The 19,344-nt window shown below is 38.7% G+C and overlaps 2 protein-coding genes across 2 annotated transcripts; both read right to left on the bottom strand.

The window, feature by feature from the left end:
* Positions 1-935: 935 nt before the first annotated feature.
* Positions 936-14,240, bottom strand: LOC135074832 (uncharacterized). The gene is made up of 2 exons (XM_063969214.1): positions 13,160-14,240; positions 936-1,123 (listed from the first exon to the last, which is right to left on the bottom strand). Exons 1-2 carry the CDS (start codon positions 14,238-14,240, stop codon positions 936-938), a joined length of 1,269 nt encoding a protein of 422 aa, XP_063825284.1.
* A 3,452-nt stretch (positions 14,241-17,692) lies between these two features.
* Positions 17,693-19,028, bottom strand: LOC135074966 (uncharacterized). The gene is made up of 3 exons (XM_063969330.1): positions 18,971-19,028; positions 18,773-18,882; positions 17,693-18,690 (listed from the first exon to the last, which is right to left on the bottom strand). The coding sequence occupies exon 3, from the start codon at positions 18,678-18,680 to the stop codon at positions 18,030-18,032; it is 651 nt and encodes a 216-aa protein (XP_063825400.1). The 5' UTR covers positions 18,681-18,690; positions 18,773-18,882; positions 18,971-19,028; the 3' UTR covers positions 17,693-18,029.
* Between the last annotated feature and the right edge of the window lie 316 nt (positions 19,029-19,344).

Genomic DNA, 19,344 nt, shown 5'->3' with positions numbered 1-19,344 from the left:
CATGATATTTCAGGCAATTCTTCATATCGTAATCCGAATCCGAGTGCAGATTAATGGCACCCACCCCGGGTGTAATGCAAATGACTAATAAGGCAAATGGCCTGTTGTCAGACGTTATCAAGCCGCCTCAAGGCCGTGATTAGGTTAAAAAAGTGATTATACTAAGTATCGCCAATCTAATCTCATCGTATCTTATAAAACAGATGCAAGCAGCAAGTGTCAATCATTTTATAAGTAGTTCAACCAAAATGTTTTCAGATTAACCTGATTCAGAAAACAGTATCATTTATATTAAGCAAACTGTGTAAACCTGTTAATTAACCATTAATTATGACGCATATGACAATTTTATTAATGGTTTCAATATTTCGCAAAACCTGGCAATAAACAAACGAATGATACACCGGTGTAACTCCTTCACACGACGCGCACATTTGTACAGCTCCGTATAATACTCGCTTAAATAATAATTAGTAATTTGCGTGACGGGAACAATAACAACTTTCCGTATAATTGTACAACACATGCGACGCGGGTACGGTAATTGTCGAATTACGACGCTTCTATGCATTACATATTAGTGGGCGGATCGTTCAAAACATTCAGCTAAGTTATTTAGGTGCTTTGAGGATTACCGCTTGCTGAACACCAATTAGATATACGAATCGACCGATCATGCAGGGAGATCTGTTCACGACTTCGCCTTCGCATATGGCTTGACACAACTGGTTACTACGCCCACGCGAATCCCAGATGTAGAGAGCCAAGAACCTTCACTGTTGGACCTTCTGCTGACTTCCCATCCGGATGGCTATCAGCTATCCGTTGGCGCCCCTCTGGGCTCCTCGGACCATTGCCTTATCCGGAGTACGGTGCCACTCATGTGCTCTCCGCGACCACGAGTTGCATGCAGTCGCCGCGTGTGGCACTACAAGTCAGCAGACTGGGATGAGATGCGGTCCTTCTTCGCATCTTACCCCTGGAGGCAGGTTTGCTTCACGCAGGATGATCCCAGCGTCGTTGCTGATCTTGTTGCTGATGTGGTGCTGCAGGGTATGGAACTTTTCATACCGTCTTCTGTTGTTCCCATTGGTGGCAAATCTCAGCCTTGGTTTGGTCAATCCTGCAAAAAGGTTTTACGCCGGAAGCAGGAATCCTACCAAGCCTGGGCAAATGCAGCGAGGCTACAGGATGAAAACACCAGCGCATTAAAAAAGGAGTTTAACTTTGCCTCTAGGTCTTTCAAAAGAGTCATTGCAAGGGCGAAGTCGGAGCACATTGGTAGAATTGGTGGGAAGCTAGAGCGTCTTCCTTCTGGAACTCGTGCGTTCTGGTCTCTTGCCAAAGCTATCCAAGGAAATTTCTGCACGCCATCATTTCCACCCCTGCACATGGGAAACGGTTCGTTGGCCCACGATGCAAAGGAGAAAGCCGATCTTCTGGGCAAACTCTTTGCGTCCAACTCGACACTGGATGACGGGGGACATGAGCCACCGATTATACCGAGGTGTGATAGCTGTATGCCGGATATCCGGTTCCACCAAAGCTCAGTACGCCTAGCTCTATTTTCCCTGGATATCCATAAGTCGAGTGGGCCCGATGGAATCCCTCCTATCGTGCTGAGGACGTGCGCTCCAGAGTTAGCACCGGTTTTAACGCGCCTTTTTCGGCTCTCCTACCTCTCTGGCATAGTCCCGACCTCATGGAGGACAGCTTTGGTGCACCCGATCCCTAAAAAAGGTGACCGCTCAAATCCGTCCAACTATAGGCCGATAGCAATCACCTCCTTGTTCTCGAAGATAATGGAATCCATTATCAACAGCCAGCTCCTTCGGTACCTAGAGGCCCACCAGTTGCTAAGTGACCGACAGTATGGTTTCCGTGGAGGTCGCTCGGCTGGTGATCTTCTGGTCTACTTGACACATTGTTGGGCACAGGCGATCGAGACTAAGGGGGAAGCATTGGCGGTCAGTTTGGACATGGCGAAGGCCTTCGATCGGGTTTGGCACAAAGCGCTTCTTTCGAAGCTCCCTTCCTATGGGCTTCCCGAGAAATTATGCGGATGGGTCGCCAGCTTTTTAGCAGACAGAAGCATTAAGGTCGTTGTCGACAGCAAATGCTCAGATTCTATGTCTGTGAATGCTGGTGTCCCCCAAGGCTGTGTGCTATCGCCTACGCTCTTCCTTCTGCATATCAATGATATGCTGCAAATTAGCGGCATGCATTGCTATGCGGACGACAGCACGGTTGATGCCGCTTATACCGGCCGCGCAAGTATCTCTCGGGAGAACGTCATTGAGAGCCGTAACAAACTTGTGTCCGAAATTGAAACCTCCTTGAAGAAGGTCTCAGACTGGGGTCGACGCAATTTGGTCCAATTTAACCCTACAAAGACACAAGTTTGCGCGTTCACCGCCAAAAAGTTGCCGTTTGTCGTATCCCGCTGTTTCGAGAGCACTCCCCTAACTGCCTCAGCCAATATCGGAATACTTGGTGTCGACATATCGAGCGAAGTCCAGTTCCGTGGTCATTTAGAGGGTAAGGCTAAATTAGCCTCGAAGAAGCTTGGTGTGCTCAATAGATCGAGACGGTATTTCACTCCAGCCCATCGTCTGCAACTTTACAAGGCGCAGGTTCGGCCTCATATGGAATACTGTTCTCATCTTTGGGCAGGTGCGCCCCAGTACCAGCTTCTCCCTCTGGACCGCATTGAACGGAGAGCAGCTCGAATCGTTGACTGCCAGGACATTTCGGATCGGCTTGACCCCTTGGCGCTGCGTAGAGATGTATCCTCACTGTGCATCTTCTATCGCATGTATCACGAAGAGTGCTCCGAAGAATTATCCGGACTTATTCCTGCCGCCACTTTTCGCCACCGATCTACCCGACAGCACTTCTACCCCCATCACTTAGATGGTTGGCAGTCCACAACAGTACGTTTCTCTAGAAACTTCCTGCCCCGTACAACCAAACTGTGGAATGGACTGTCGTCTGCGGTGTTTCCGGACGGATACGACCTGCAAGCTTTCAAGAGGAGAGCGTATCTTTACCTTAAAGGCCGGCAACGCACCTGTAACGCCCCTGGGTCTGCGGGTGTCTATGGGCGACGGTAATCACTTACCATCAGGTGATCCGTCTGCTCGTTTGCCTCCTGTCACATAAAAAAAAAAGAATCCATAGTTTTAATCGAAAATGTAATTTTTCGACCTATTCCTGGCATTGTAGAGTTAAAATAACCACAGTCCTGTAACTTATTCGAATATACTCGACGGGTATGTTCTCTTTTCTGTCTAAACGTTATTCAGTCGAATGTTTTTCTATTCAGCGCTCCGTGCGAATCTCTATGTAACATCGTTTTCCGTCGTTGGTTCAGATATTTTTATCAGATTTCATGCGCAAGATGTGGCAGTAACATACATCGTAAAGTGGCACTTGTTGAATCGCCATTGAATCAGTTACGGAAACAAGAGAACGCTTTTGTCGTAGCGCGTAGCATGTGCCATTGCGCTTCGCTGTAGTACTCGTAGCATCGTAGTAAATCGTAGCACCGTAGTACGGCAACGGTATGTTTAATTCCATTAATCATGATTGGCGAACGAAAACATTATCGTTTAGGTGTTTGTATCAATTAATAATATCATTTAAAATATATTTTGCCTTCTATTTAAAGACACCAAGGAGATAAAAATACAAATGCAACAGACGGTAATAGACACGATTAAAAATATTAAATCGTCACGTCCGCAATACTTAGTACCAAATCGGTTTGGATTTTTCCTTCTCAATAATTAAGAGTAAGGAAGTGTGCTCAGATTAATAATGGAAATAATCATTTTAATTATCAAGAGGGCCTCATTACGTATTCAAAGAGCCCAGTAGGCCGACTTTAAAGTATGGGCCCACGCTTATTTACTTAAAAGCCGGATTACGGGTATTCACGACACTTCCCCACTTACTATTTAATTCGCCCTTGGCTTATAAGCTTCTTGGTTTTGGTACTGCTTAAGATTTTACGTCTTGGTTTTGAGTAAAATGTATTTTTAGCATACGTTAAAGGTTGTTAACCTTGTCACCTTTGTCGATGTAAAGTTCAAATTTTGAAATTCAAACCTTTGAGGTGACCGCAACGTTTCTCAATCCTAAAACATAACATGAATATAAAATTTTAATGAGAAACGTAAATATTGCCTGACACTAGACGATTCACGAGAGGCGTTTCTGAAGCCTTAGGTTAGCCAAATTTTAAATTCAAATGTAAAGTTACTCCCATCGCGCTTAGCTCAAAGCTTAGTTGAATCAAAACTGTAAACTAGGTGTTACTCGTACACTGAATATTAATTTCTTATATATTTTTTATATGTGTATGAGAAATAACAATATCGAGAAAATGTCTCTGATTAATGAACCTGTGTTTCAAAAACCTTTTAAGTATTAAAAATTAAAGTTTACTGACTTCACTATACCTAGTATTATTTTATCTGTTACAAGGTACTATACTATAAAAACGGTCTACCTGACCTATAAGCAGATTTAACGTTGTGCATAAACGAAACGAACCTTTTGAAAAACAAGCTTCCCACTATTTTTTGTGGAGATAAAAGAAATTCTTAATACTGTCTCATATAATTCTCAAATAAATTAATATCGTGTAAATGCAGAAATTCCAGAAAAATATTAAGTGTTCAATCCTCAGTTAAATCCAATAAATGATTGACCATTAATATTATTTCAAGTTTGCAATAAAACACACGAGTGTAAATTGTTTGCGCAAATGACTTTACGGTTTGAAATAAAATTTTCGGTTGCGCTAACAGCTCGTCATGTTTCAAGACTATTATGTGCCCTGAAAAGATAGGGGAGACGACGACGAGATATAGGGTAAAAGTACCAGTAGTTGACTACGCGGCCAAACCTAACCAACATTTAAATGTTAACGGAAATTATGAAACTACAAATACGACTAGATGATAGTATATTGTTTTTTTATTAGTAGAAAGATAATCGATACGAAGTGTCAATCAAAGTCTGCCTTTAATGGTTTGCATATAGTGGTAATGGAGCATTTGTAAAAAGTAAACTCTATCTGTAATATTTATTAAATCTTTCATACTTGGGGAATTACAAGCACATCATTAGTTTATGAGTACATTCCCAAGTATAACTCTAGAAAGCGACAGTGAAAGTACTGCAAGTAATGTAAGTTTTTCCATGCATCTAAAAAACTGCTTAAATGGTCGACTAGTGTTACGTTCACCCTACCTACATACCTACCTACCATCCTATTACGGCATCGCGACTGGTGCTGCCAGCAATTCATCTTGTTTCTGAGAAGCAGTTTCCTTGCATAAACATTAGTCATTACGTAATTTGTGCCAACATTATGCGAGCATGATACCGTGTCTTTGAAACTACAGTAACGGGAAATTACAAGGTAGATTTTATTAGCAAGTTAAAACATACATTAAGCTCAAACAGCGCAAAAAACCGACTAATTTAATACGAATAAAACTTGTAGATAATCTTTGACTGACTTCGAAAAAAGAAGGAGATTCTCAATTTGGTCAAAATTTTTAAATATAACAATTTCTTATGTTCCCAATATGTCTTGGCTCTAATACGCCGTGTGTCACAACAACAAGGTCACGGGTTCGTATCCCTCTAGGGGAAAATAATATTGTAATGAGCTCCGATTTATACCCGAAGTGATAAGAGTTCATGTATAGTTTAAACTGACATCTTTATTGCCATGTTGTAGTGCTAGGTATTTACTAGTATGTCTATGGCACGATCAGTGTGCGATTTTATAGATTGACTAGCGGCCGCCCGCGACTTCATACGCGTGGATCCCGTTTTAGCCCCTTAGGGGTGGAGTTTCGTAGAATCCTTTCTTAGCTGATGCCTACGACATAACATCTACCTGCATGCCACAGCCCGATACGTCCAGTGGTTTGGGCTGTGATAGATCACTATGTCAGTCAATCAGTCAGTCATTCAGTCAGTCAGTCGGTCAGTCAGTCAGTCATTCAATCAGTCGGTCAGTCAGTCAGTCAGTCAGTCAGTCAGTCAGTCAGTCAGTCAGTCAGTCTGTCAGTCATCATTGAGTTATTATATTTAGATACACTTTTCTTTCAAGCATGATACTCGTAGATCCACCGATACAAACATGATTCCCGTAGGTTCTCGGAACGCACGCACGCTCTTATAGCTTTGCGAGCTCTCCGCAGACCCATTCCCCTAATTGATTACCGAAGTAGCCAATATAAATAATGCGGCTTGTCCGATTTGAAAAGTCCAAACTTTCTTTATAGCTTTACCCGCGTCGGCTTTTTTCTTCTCCACCTTTTTACTTAAAAGTTATAAAAACTTTTAACTAATTAAATTAATATTCGTACCGTTGATTAAGTAGCCCCGGAATGCTTTTAGCGTCAATGTAGCTACGGGAAATTTTGAAAGGAAGAAATAATTTGGTGGAACATTTCGAGGAAATATTATTCGGGTTGAATTATTGCAGATATTTATGTAAGTAAAGGAATTTGAAAAGGAGTGGTGATACACTGAAGATTTGAGACTTGGACTTAGCATATTTTTAGTAAAAACTTTGCACCTTTTGGTTTATCAGACTTGTTAAAATTGCATGTAATAATTTTCGAACTAAAAATAAATCCGTTAACCAAAAATGTTTATAGCGGACGTGCTTGATTGAAATGACCGCCGCGAAATAGGCACTTGAGCGTAGCGAGGTCGGCCTGCTTTTAAAAATAAAACCAACCACCAACTAGTTTAAATCGCTAACATTCAAAATTGAAGCTACAAATTAAACATTCACGAAAGGTACTTGTACCTACAAACTACGGTGAAGGATTATTATGTTGTTTGGCGAGCCGCGGCACAAGCGAGTTGACTCGAGCACTTTGCACTTCCCTCACAAAAGAATCTAGTTAAAGGGCCGGAGGCTCTCGGCGCCCTTTTGAAATTACACTGCTGCTGCAAACTCAAGGTGAATAGTATGAATGAGCACGTGTTCCTTTTTTGACAGTTTAAAAGATAACATGCGACAGTGTTTTGTTTTTATTAATGTTTTCAGTGTTCTAACTTCATTTTTGTGTGTCGTAGTGACGTAATAATTTAGTGTAAACTACACTTGAGGGTGATTCTAAATGGCCTAGTAATGAAGTAAAGAGGTTTGTTGATCGGATCAGTCTAAATAATAGCTTTGTTTTCAAATTGGATTGGGTTGCTTGATTGGGCTTGATCGTAATCTCGGTCAATGGGAACTATATTACTACAATCAACAATTACTCGACTTTATTAAGTCATTGATACGCCACAATTTGAATCCTTAAAAGCTTGTTGATTAGGTACACCATTATTAATCAAGAATTTATATTTTCAAACTTCCTAAAATGAAATGTAAATATTTATGGAAAAGTTAATGCGCAGAGATAGAGCTTGTTAGTTATTTAAAATGTAATCTGAAATTGCATTAAGCAGTAGATATTTCGTTGGTTTAAACTGCTAACTGGATTTTGTCGTGATCGAGCTAGTTTGGTGCCGTTATTCGTCGTACGAGCTGGTGACAGGCACGGCACACAATACCACACCTCAAAAGAAACGGCTGGGTTCATTTTGAATTTAAACTTTTGTTCCCTTTTTTATGCGAAAAAAATAAATAAGATTACACAGACTGAATACATGGGCGCCTAGATTAAAAAAAAAATAAACCACAGATCGAATCATGGATGTAATTTTAACTTTATCTGGTAAGACGTTTGTTCCCATTTCACCTTTGAGTACAAGCTATTTACAGTAGTTTGATATAGTTCCAAATACTATATCCACCAGGAAAGGGACAGCAGAATTTTGGTTATTGAGTACTCATATTTCTGTAGCGTAACTTAGCCCTTGGCTAGTATATTGTGACGCGGATAAACAGGCGGCGACCACTTGAAATATTCCCCGCTTACGACTTTTCAGTATCAGGTACGGTATAGTATGCCTAAGTATGATCAGTATGATCCATTAAACTATTAATTCCAAAGGAATGTTTAAACAAACAGTTCAAGGGTGGTTTACCAGCGAATGCCAAGCTAATACCTCTTCCAACTTATTTTTTTTTTTACTTTTTTACATGTTTTGGCTGTTCTACCCCCTAGCTAGTGCTAGTTATCGCACATTAGGGGCCGGCCGGCGCGACGGGCCGCGTTAACGCCACCATTCCAACTTCCTCGGCGCTCCCGGGGAACCCCGGGAATACGGCCCGGGCCTCTGTACTTAAGAGTCTAATTAGCCGTAAATTGCATCCAAAATTGGGCTCTTGCCTGAGAATTGAGTTTTGAATGTCTAATTTTCCAGAATAAAGGCGAATTGTACCGCAATTTATGTGTCAATCCGTATTGTCGTGGACCAAAATGATGTCGTTACGGCCGGCTGTCGATGCCTCACGGCGGACGACGAAAGTATTCATTACAATTGTAATTGAGTGCCCAAAACTTTCTAATCAGCTGTATTCTTGTAACGACAAACGAGAATACTTGGAGGAATAAGTACAGAGTTCGCCGAAGTTCCAACAAGTAAGTAATTTTTGGGTGGTTTTAATTTAATACTTTAGTTCGTTAGAGAATATGTCGGTTTCGACAATCACAAAATAAAAACGTTAAACTAAGCAATAAGTGTCATTTCGCAATTAAAATGGTACAGTATTTTCCTTGAAGACATTAGGTGTTTTATGTTGTGTTGGACTTAGGGAACGATTGGTACTTTCCCATGGGACTGATGTTTTCAATTTTAGATACCTAATTTATTTAGTAAGATATTATTTTTCATTAATATTTCTCATAAATTATGTCAACATTCGTCTTTAGCTTTCATTAAACGTAATTACGAGAAGCTGAGTTTACTTTAAATGAAAACAAATCAAAGGAAATCAAATTGTCAGTAAATTGGCCTTACCCGTGTCAATTTGTTAATTAGCCTACGATAGCTAATTGTATTAGGGTGGATTAATAATTTATGGATACAGATTTCTTACCAGTGAGGCGTATTTATTTCGCTTAGTAGTAAGGTAGTAAATTGGTAGTTATTATTTGGGAATAGCAACAACTACATAGTTCCACTTTTAAGTACACTACGCGTCTTGGTCTTAGTTATAATAACGTCATTTTAATTAAAACTACGTATCATACAGTACCATATACAGTAGGTATGGTAGGTACAATGTTTCCAGTATTGTCAGGACAGCAGCCTTTCGAATTGTCTGACAAGAAAAGTTAGTTTACGATGTTGAGAAATTCATCAAGTTTCAGTTAGTTTTTCTCAGTTTCTTAGCAACTTAAAGTCTTCTGATTAGTCGTACGCGAGTCTAAGTATAATATTAAACTCGATCAAGAAATGAAATTGAACTCGATCTCTCAAGAATTTCGATTGAAGCTTGTAATTGGTCCAAAAATTTAACGTTTAGCCTTCATTCAGACCAGATTTGTATATTATTTAGAATTTGTTTATTAATTAATTCTGTTTAAACAGAATTTAATAATTTGTATAATTTTTGGACTTATAATTTTATTGTAATCGATTTTGTGACTAAACATGTAAGCGCTTTGGGTTTTCTGTAAGCTTATTATGTTGCTCATTAAATAAATAAATAAATAAATCACGATATTACATGAATAGGTTTTGAGAGATGAGTGTAAAAATTTAAGAGCAGTAAGCAGTAAAAACTCGCATTTATAAATATGGACAGTAGGTATGGTAAGCTGGCTTGTATATGCTTTTGTGGTGAATTGTATTTTTGTTTTATTTTCCCCCCGTTTATCCTTGAGTGTTAATCCCGTCATTGTTGGAACGTGTATTGTTTAATTTCCAACAATATGGTAATGACTTTAAGAGTTAATAAAATTGTTTATTTTTCTTATGAACGATTTCCGCGCCGAAGCACGCTACAACGTAAACAAAACACAAAGGAAATTGTTTTTCGTCGGACAAAAAGAAAGTAAAACGCTTGAAAGTTGAGAGTTAATTTATTTCGAAGTTGTTTGCCAGTAATTTGTTGCGGCCGCGTCCTCGGGGAAGACCGCCGGCGCACTGTTGTTACACAAACTTTTTCGTGTTTCGAAATTTGACTCGGCTACTTGTGAAGTCGTGTTAGGTGCGCGTTCCTTTTGCAACAGGAGCGCGAGCGGGACTCATTAGTGGTGACGTCACCTAGCGCCTGGCTGGTGCGATGTGAGAAAAAAGTTTAGACAATTAGCTTTATTACACGCTCCCGTTTAATGGTTCAAAGTACGGTATTAACTGTTGCCCAAAGTTTGCACTAGTCTTGACCATAATATGAATGTCCTACTTCGTCGTAGTAGCTTAAGGTGTATGAACGTTGTCAATTGTCTACACTCGTACGATGATGATTTAACTTCATTCATTTTAAAACTTACATTAAAAATATAAATACTTACCTCGAATAAGCCAGTAAATATTATCTAGGCATCTTCTGTCTAAATGTTTATTTTAAAATATCCAAATTCAATTCGTAACATAATACAAACTCGAGCACAGAACATACTCGCACAATAATATTACTCAAGTAAAATGTAATTCCAATATCACGAGATTGCTTTTTCAACATTGTAGCACCTAAGTAGTAACACGATCCTTCTAAGATTGGGGAATATTTTTGGAGAAAATTGATAATATTTCAGGTAAAGTTCTGGGGCAAATGCGCATGTTTGTCACGTTTCTAAATCGGGCCGTTACTTTATAAGGCACAGGCATATGTCCCCGAACCTACGGTCCAGCTCATATTATAAGTTTATGGCATAAATTCATGCGAGGTTCCTTTAGTAGTTGGAAAAAAGACCGTGCCAACGCTATCTTATGAGAAAACTTAAACAGTAATGTCACATCGTGCTATTCAGTCAGACACCTCCACTAATTAATTTATTTTGAACCTTATTATTTTATAGATAATAGTTTCAATACATATTTAGGGAAACGCGTGTCATTAATATTCAGGAATTAAAGAAAGGTAATCGGGATAATCTGAGTAAATTGTTTATTTGACTTCTTACCAATCTATCCTTTTATATCAGTGAATTTTGTGTCTGAAGTTTAGCAGAAAGACAAAGCACTCACTGCAGATACTTACTTGTATTACTATCAAGTTGATTCTATGTTTTTCAGATGGAAAAGTTAATTTATTTACTTAAAAACTTCACGTTTTAAAATATTTATGATTCATATAAATAGCTCTATCTACTAAGAATAGTCAAGCTATTTACTAATAAATCATATCAAATAAAGGTATCGTGGTTCTAACAATATGAAGAATGGCTGAATAACTCTCTGAGTTAACTCTCAAGATTGCTTCTGGACGTTGTTGAGACGAAACACGTATTTTTTTTTTTATTTATTTAAAACTTATATGCACATAGAACGGTGTACATAAGGCGGACTTAATGCCTTTCGGCATTTTCCTCCAGTCAACCTTAGGGCCAAACTGAGAGTAGGCGGTATAAAATTACTATGAATATAGAAAAAAAAATACATAAATAACATATGAATACATACATAGATACATACATATATAATATAATAATAAGATGGATGACAAAGAGAGAAAAAAAAGAGAAGGAAAAAAAAAAAGGGAAAAAAAAAAGGAGGTTGAACAGAAATCATGAAGATGAAACACCAGCGAGAAAATGTTTGCGCACATGAAATTTAAAGGTGGACTTGCTGGGAGCCTGCCTGACGTTTTCAGGGAGACCGTTCCAAAGACGAATGGAATGTAGAAGAAAAGAGTTGGAAAGAAAACCAGTACGATGAGAAGGAGTGGAAAGAAGAAGCGTATTAGAGGAACGTAGTTGACGAGAGTGAGTTGAACTGAGGAGCGTATATTGGGATTTTAGGTAAGAAGGAGAATTTGGATTGTTTAAGATTGAAAAAAGTGTTAAAAGGATTCTGACTTTTCGTCGAAAAGGTATAGGTAACCATTGAAGCTTAGACCGGAATGAGGAAATGTGGTCATATTTGCGCAAGCAGAATATAAACCGGATACAGTTGTTGAGGAGCCGGTCTAGCTTATTGACATGAATTTGGTTTAGGTCAGGATAACATACATCAGCATAATCTATGACTGGTAGAATAAGGGTATGGACAATGGAGATTTTGGTCTTAATTGGAAGGAAGTATTTCAGTCTGCAAAGGGAGCGCAATGTGGCGATGACCCTCCGACTTATCTCAGATACGTGGGTTGTCCAGCTGAGACTAGAATCTAGATAAAGACCGAGATTTTTGACGGACGAACAGTATGGGATATCAACCCCATCAAAATTGACAGAGGTGACATCATCCATATTCAAGCGGCAAAGTTGACGCTGGCTACCGACAATTATTGCCTGGCATTTGTTGGGATTTACAGCAACCCCGTAGCGACTCGACCATTTTCTGATATATTCCAGATCGTCATTTATGTACTGTACTGCTTGATCAATTTCATCATGGTGACAATGTCGGTACAATTGAAGGTCGTCGGCGTAAAGATGGTGAGGTGAGCCAATATTGTGGGCTTTGTGGGTAATAGAGTTAATAAAAATTGAGAAAAGTAAAGGTGAAAGTATGCCACCCTGCGGGACACCGGTCAGAAGGTCACGCCAGTGGGAAATAGTTTTATCAATGCGTACCGCCTGTTGGCGCCCGCAGAGGTAAGAGGCGAACCAATCCATAGCAACCGGTGACAAATTGTAACGGGATAGCATCGATAGGAGGACTTCATGATCAACTGTGTTGAAGGCGTTGGAAAAATCGATAAGTACCAGTAAAGTAAGTTGGCCATGCTCCATTCCCATCCTGATGTCTTCCGTTACTTTGAGTAATGCAGTGCTGGTGCTGTGACCCGGACGGAAACCGGATTGGAAAGGACTTAGAAGGTTATTGGTGAAAATGAGATTAGACAGCTGAGAATGAACAACTGCCTCTAGGGTTTTGGAAAGGAAAGGTAGTATTGATATGGGCCTAAAGTTATTTAATGTGGCAGGACTTGGAATTTTGGGAAGAGGGGTGACAAAAGCCTTGCACCAGATACGGGGAAATGTGCCAGAGGATAGGGAAAAATTTATAATGTGAGTAATGAAAGGAAGTAGGAATTCAAGGAGTATAAGGATCATGGTACGGCTGATGTCATCGACGCCAACCGCTTTGGATTTTATGGAGTGGATAATTTTCCTGACCCCATCATCAGACACCGCGGAGAAAACAAAGACTTCTGGAACCAAAAGAGCTGTGGAAGTTACCTCGGAGATGGTTTGTGATCTAATGAGTGGATCCAATACGGAAGCAGAGGAAAAATGAGTATTGAGGTCATCGCCAGAGAAAGAAGAGTGGGTGAGCTTTGTAGGATTTTTACCGATACCCAGTGTTTTGAGAAACTTCCAAACATCAGCTGAAGAGGCATCGATAATGTTGTCATGGATGTGACGACGTTTGGCAGATCTCACCACTTGATTGCAGCGGTTTCTAGCCGCTTTGTATTTGCACCAGTTGATATCAGAGCGGTCACGCTTATAGTTGTGGAAGGCCCTGTCTCGACGAGTCATCGCCATACGCACACCCTTCGAGATCCATGGTGCAGGTGGACGTTTAAGTTTCACAAGCCGCAGCGGCGCGTGCACGTCGTAGAGGGTTAGTAGATTGGAGTTGAAGACGGCGACCTTGTCATCGATAGTTGTTGCAGACACAACTTGATCCCAGTCGAGTGAGGCTGCATCGCGCCTAATGGCGTCTGCATCCACCTTAGACATACTACGCATAAGCACGGTCTCTAGTTTCTGTTTGCTAGTGTGTAGCCTGTAGCTCGCGTAAACAAGATCGTGTCGTGAGAAACCTGGTGCAGGACACTGACCATGCGCAATAATACTGTCAGGTGCGGATGTGATTACAAGGTCGAGTAAGGTGTCAGGGGAATCAATATTGTGGTGGGTGGCTTGTAACGGAAGAATAGAGAGATTCAAGGAAGTGACCAATGAGGTAAGTTTGGTAGAGGAAGAGGAATTTACAAGAAGATTGGTATTGAAGTCGCCCATGATTAAGTGATGTATGTAATCTGCGGAAATCGGTTCCAAAGCAGACTCGAGCTTGGGGAGGTAGTCCACCCCAGGGGGGCAGTACACCACCCCAAGGACAGCCTTGATGCCCTTCACGTTTACTTCGATGAAAATAAACTCGCCCGTCGCACTATAGGGAGACGGTGACATACACAGCACCTTATATGGGATGTCACTACGAAGGTAGATAGCAACACCGCCACCACCTTTACCAGTGCGGTCATCTATACTAATATAATAAGACGCTCAACCACCATAAAGAGCTTAGGTGTTAGTGCATCTAATTTGCACAATCTTGGTTTGTCTATATGTCAACGTGAAATTGTGAACTCTGTCAGTTTATAATATAACGCGTTAGATTGTAAACTAACAGTGGGTTAGGTTAGGTTAGATTGTAATTTAATTACGTCAGATTGTAATCTGACGGAATTCACAATTTTACGGTGACATATATATACTGGGCAGGGTAAAAAACTTCGTCACCGCGATGCAGGATTGTATGCGCGGTGGAGTTTGCCATAGTAAGATCGTAACAGCGCCATCTGTTGGTACGGTTTGTAGTGGCGCAATTTATTAATCACAGTTTGTTTATTTGGTTGAACGCGCTAATCTCAGGAACTACTGGACCAATTTGAAAAATTCTTTTTGTGTTGGATAGTCCGTTAATCCCTGAAGGCTTTAGGCTATATATCATCACGCTAAGACCACTAGGAGCGGAGCACCAATAAAGAATGTTGCAAATCAGTGATTTTTTTCCGTTTGAGAGCTGACGCTGCGTAAACGGTTAAAGTTTCGCATAAATTATGTATGATAGGATTTTCCCCTTTAAAAGTTCTACAAAAAAGTCCGCAACAGCATATGTCTATCTTTTATGGTTGGCTCACTGTAACCTTTTTGTTTGGATGTCTGGATGTTTGTTCCTTTTTCACGCAAAAACTAATAAACTGATTTTGTTGAAACTTTACAGTATTATTATTTATAACCCAGGCTAACATAATAATATAGGCTACAATTTATGACGATATGTGACAAACTAAATTTCAATAAATAGTGAAGAAGTGAGAAATATCTTTAAAAACGCCATCTATCGACGTGCTTTTGACGGTCGTAAACATTCATGAGAGCGAAGCCGTGAAACGTATCATTCGTCCTAATTAGGAACTAAATATTACATTTACAGAACTGTTCATAATATTTAAAATTTAATCAATAAAGATATTTTATGTAATTGAATAATTCACTGTGTTTAAACGAGCAAATCAAAGTCTAAATTAGTGACCGCCATCTATCGACGTGCTTTTGACGGTCGTTAACATTCATGAGAGCGAAGCCGTGAAACGTATCATTAGTCATAATTTAGTAATTAAATATTACATTTACAGAACTGTTTATAATATTTAAAAATTTATGTAATTGAATCATTCACTGTGTTTAAACGATCAAATAGTATTCAAACATTTACGGTCTTATTCATAATCATTTTTCACATTTTATCAAATGCTTATTAGAGGTTTATAAAACGTTTGATAAAAATTGTTATTCATAATCGTCATTTAGCGCTAAAATCCTCTTATAACTGTGTGATAAGTTATCGAGAGCTCGGGCCTTGTTTAAAGCTCTAATAAACCTATTTTAACCTAACTTTTATAAATGTCATTTCATATGAATGTCACTTCGTTGGTTTATTTATTCAAAATATCCTTGCTGTGATCCTTGCTTGTGAAAATGAATGCTATAAATGCAATTGTGCATTTAGCCAATAATGCCGACCCAGCGCGACGTAGAAAGCTCTACCGCCAACGAAGCAACCCATTCGATTTGCGGGACCTAAATTTTAAAATAAAATATAGGTTCAATAAGGACACAGTGCGCACCATCATAGATTTGGTGGAAGATGATCTGGTTCAGAGCGCTAGAGGTGGTGGCACGTGTCCTGAACTGCAAGTTTTAGTGGCCATAAGATGTTGGGGACGTCGTGAGGTAAGCACAAAAAAGTGTTTTATTTTATCCCTTTGTCGTGGCTGCTATAATTATTTTCATACATTTTCAGGTACAAGATGATGCTGGTGACCTCCATGGCCTAAGTCAGCCGACAGTGAGCCGGATATGCGCCAGAGTCGCGCATGCAATCGCGAATAAGGCAAATTCCTTCATCAAAATGCCTATCACTATAGGAGAGCAGGAAAGAATTAGTGCCAAATTTAGAGCAATTAAAAATTTTCCTGGGGTGATAGGAGCCATAGATTGCACCCACATTAAAATTAAAAAAACCGGAGGTGACATGGCCCAGTACTATATTAATAGAAAAGGCTATTATTCCCTGAATGTTCAGGTAAAATATATTTTGATTTTATACAGTTTACAACAGAGAAAGATTTGTTTTAATAATGTCTATAATTTTTACTTTGTATGATCTAAATTTTAGCAACATTCAACACTATATTATTGGATGGATTACCTACAGGATACTGTTTTTTTTATTTTAGGTTGTCTGTGATGCTGACCTCAAAATAATGGATATAGTGGCTAGATGGCGAGGCAGTACACATGACAGTCGAATTTTTATGGAGAGCAATATAAAACAACGATTTGAGGATAGGCAGTTTAGAGGACGCCTTATTGGCGATTCGGGCTACCCTCTTCTGCCATATCTATTTACACCTATTTTAAGGCCTAGTCGTCCAGAAGAAGAAGCATACAATAATGCTCACATCTCAACTAGGAACACTGTTGAAAGGTGTTTTGGGGTGTGGAAGCAGCGGTTCCAATGCCTACTCCATGGCTTACCAGTAAGCCTCCAAAATGGAAAAGCTGTGATCATAGCATTGGCTGTATTACATAATATAGCCATTGATATGAATGACACATTGTTAGGTAAATGTTATCAATTTGACTGTACATAAGGAATACAAATCTTTATGACAAAATGTTGACAAATTCATAATATTTTTCAGAACAACATATGGAGCAGGTCCCTGTAACTCCGCAACTTTCGACGGAGAACAGTGTTCACGACAACCGACCTTCATTGTTGAGGCGTAGGTCGCAGTTGATACTACAAAATTTTATAAATCAACATTTTTGAATGGTACTAAAATACATTTTGATAAATTCCAACGATTTACTTTTATGTAATGTCATTTGAGTTCATGAAAATGTTGTATTTTAATTTTTCAGATACTGTTCCTGGCATCTTAATGAAAATAAAAAGAATATTTGATTGAAAAATACCTGTATTTCAATTTTCAGTCCAATTTGTTACTATCACAAAAACAAAACCTGTAGTTCTCTTTAAAAAAGCAATTATTCTGCAAAAATTCAAAACAAATTACTTTATATCACTAATTTAAGTACAATTAGTTTCAACAAACTTACTTATTAAAAATCACAGTTCAATTCTTTAAAACAAAGAAATTGCTTAAGTATAAACGTTTCTATTCGGAGGTTATCAACCTTCTACATTTAAAACAAAATAACCATAATTTACACTATTATTATAAAGGCGAATGTTTGTGACTAGGCATATGTGTATTTACTTTATATCACTAATTTAAGTACAATTATTAAACTTACTTACTAAAAATCACAGTTCAATTCTTATAAACAAATAAATTGCTAAAACAGATAGATTATATAGTCTCGAATAACATATAGGCTTCTTTTTATCCTGGAAAAATGCACAGATCCTGTAGGTTACAGAAATAGTAGTCTACGCAGGCGGAGTCGTGGGCAACAGCTAGTTAATAGTAATCTCAAACTCTTATTAAGTTATGACTAGTAAACATATTCATAGCCGTCTAAATATATTGCAGAAACACAATCAAAATGCGGATTGGAACTGCATAAAATACAAATTAAAAACAAACAGAAGTAAGGGAGGAACTAACTTATTATTTAGAATCTGTTAGTACTTGAAAAACTTTAACATCAAAAGACTTATTATTCTTTATTAATGTGAGTGTAATATTTAAGTTTTTCCTGTAATAATTGATGCTCAAGATCCAAGTTTCTCCCTTTCTTCCGTTCGTTTTCCATTTGAACTTCATGCAGTTCAATCCGGCATTTTGATTCTGTTTCTGCAATTTCGGAAATCCTAACTTTGCTTAAATCAATTAAGCCTTCTTTGTTTAACAGTTTCCTTTTTTTTTTGATTGCTGGTGCTTTAAAATTAGGTTTTGCTTTATTTTCTTTTGCCTCTACTTTTTTATTTTCTTTATCTTCCAATATGCCTCTAGTAGTACAAGCATGTGTATCTTCTATTTCTTCATCAAGTACCACCAATTCATATTGGATTTCTTCATTATTTATCAATTCCTGATCTTGCGTATTTTGAGTTGATTCCTCCTCTTGAATGTTAATTAATTCACTTTTATTTGAGTCCGAGTCAAATCTGTTAACATCGACTACAAATTCATTGGGCAACCAAGATGCTATATCATCAGCCCTATCGTCAGGCACTGATAATGGTGGACCACCGCCAGTTTTAATTTGAGCCTGCCTAGCAATGGTCTTGTCTTTCTTCGCACTGATTTTTATGAGGCTCCATTGCGATTTTAACTGGGTAATGGAGCGGTTCATACCAGCGCACATTGAATTAAACCTGAAAAAGAAATGACAGGATTTTGAATTACAGGTAAAGGCAAAATTTTATATTGAAGGCAGAAATCAAAAGATGTACCAACGTTGTTTGTAAATCAGCCCAAGCCGCAACCTTCCGTTTATTCGTGTTAGTGTCTGTATTTTTATTTTCGATTGCATTTACTCTTTCTTTCACCAACTCTTTCAGCAAATACTGAAAAGCAAACACTAGGCGTCAAACATAAATAAAACCATGCTACAAAAATTAGTAGGCACTTTATCAGGCTAAAAATAAGTACTACCTTATCTTCCTCCAACCAGTTTTCTGATCGTTGCCTTTTAGGCGGTCTGTTCTCCTTCGTCATGGACATAATTAGTATCCGATGTAACTAGCCGGGTCGTCGTAAGAGCTTATTGCAGAGTAAGGGTAAGAGGTACAGAATCCAGAACATACAATCCCAAGTTTTATAAAAGTTTGATAAAACTTGGGAGTTGATCGAAAAAACCGAAAACTTTATTAAATTTTCGTGCCAAATGTCAATGTCAGTAAGTAAAACGTCACAGCTGCCAATTTTTTGTTTTTTTTTTCTGCGATTTGTCTATGATTTTACATGGTCCATCAAGTTAAATCACCAAAAAAGCTGTTTTCGTTCATTCTTTTTGTATAGTCTGTGGA

Source organism: Ostrinia nubilalis, chromosome 9, assembly GCF_963855985.1.
Source record: "Ostrinia nubilalis chromosome 9, ilOstNubi1.1, whole genome shotgun sequence".
In the NCBI taxonomy this organism is placed as follows: domain Eukaryota; kingdom Metazoa; phylum Arthropoda; class Insecta; order Lepidoptera; family Crambidae; genus Ostrinia; species Ostrinia nubilalis.
Note: the sequence above shows the minus strand (reverse complement) of the source record. Positions and strands in the feature narration are given on the sequence as shown.

Bases quoted from the DNA above. Each gene is read 5' to 3' on its own strand.
- LOC135074832 (XM_063969214.1), bottom strand. From the start codon at position 14,240: ATGTCACCGTCTCCCTATAGTGCGACGGGCGAGTTTATTTTCATCGAA. The intron at 1,124-13,159 runs GTACCATGATCC...ACCTTTTTGCAG, and splicing joins TGGCGTCGATGACATCAGCC to GATTGACCAAACCAAGGCTG.
- LOC135074966 (XM_063969330.1), bottom strand. From the start codon at position 18,680: ATGTGCGCTGGTATGAACCGCTCCATTACCCAGTTAAAATCGCAATGG.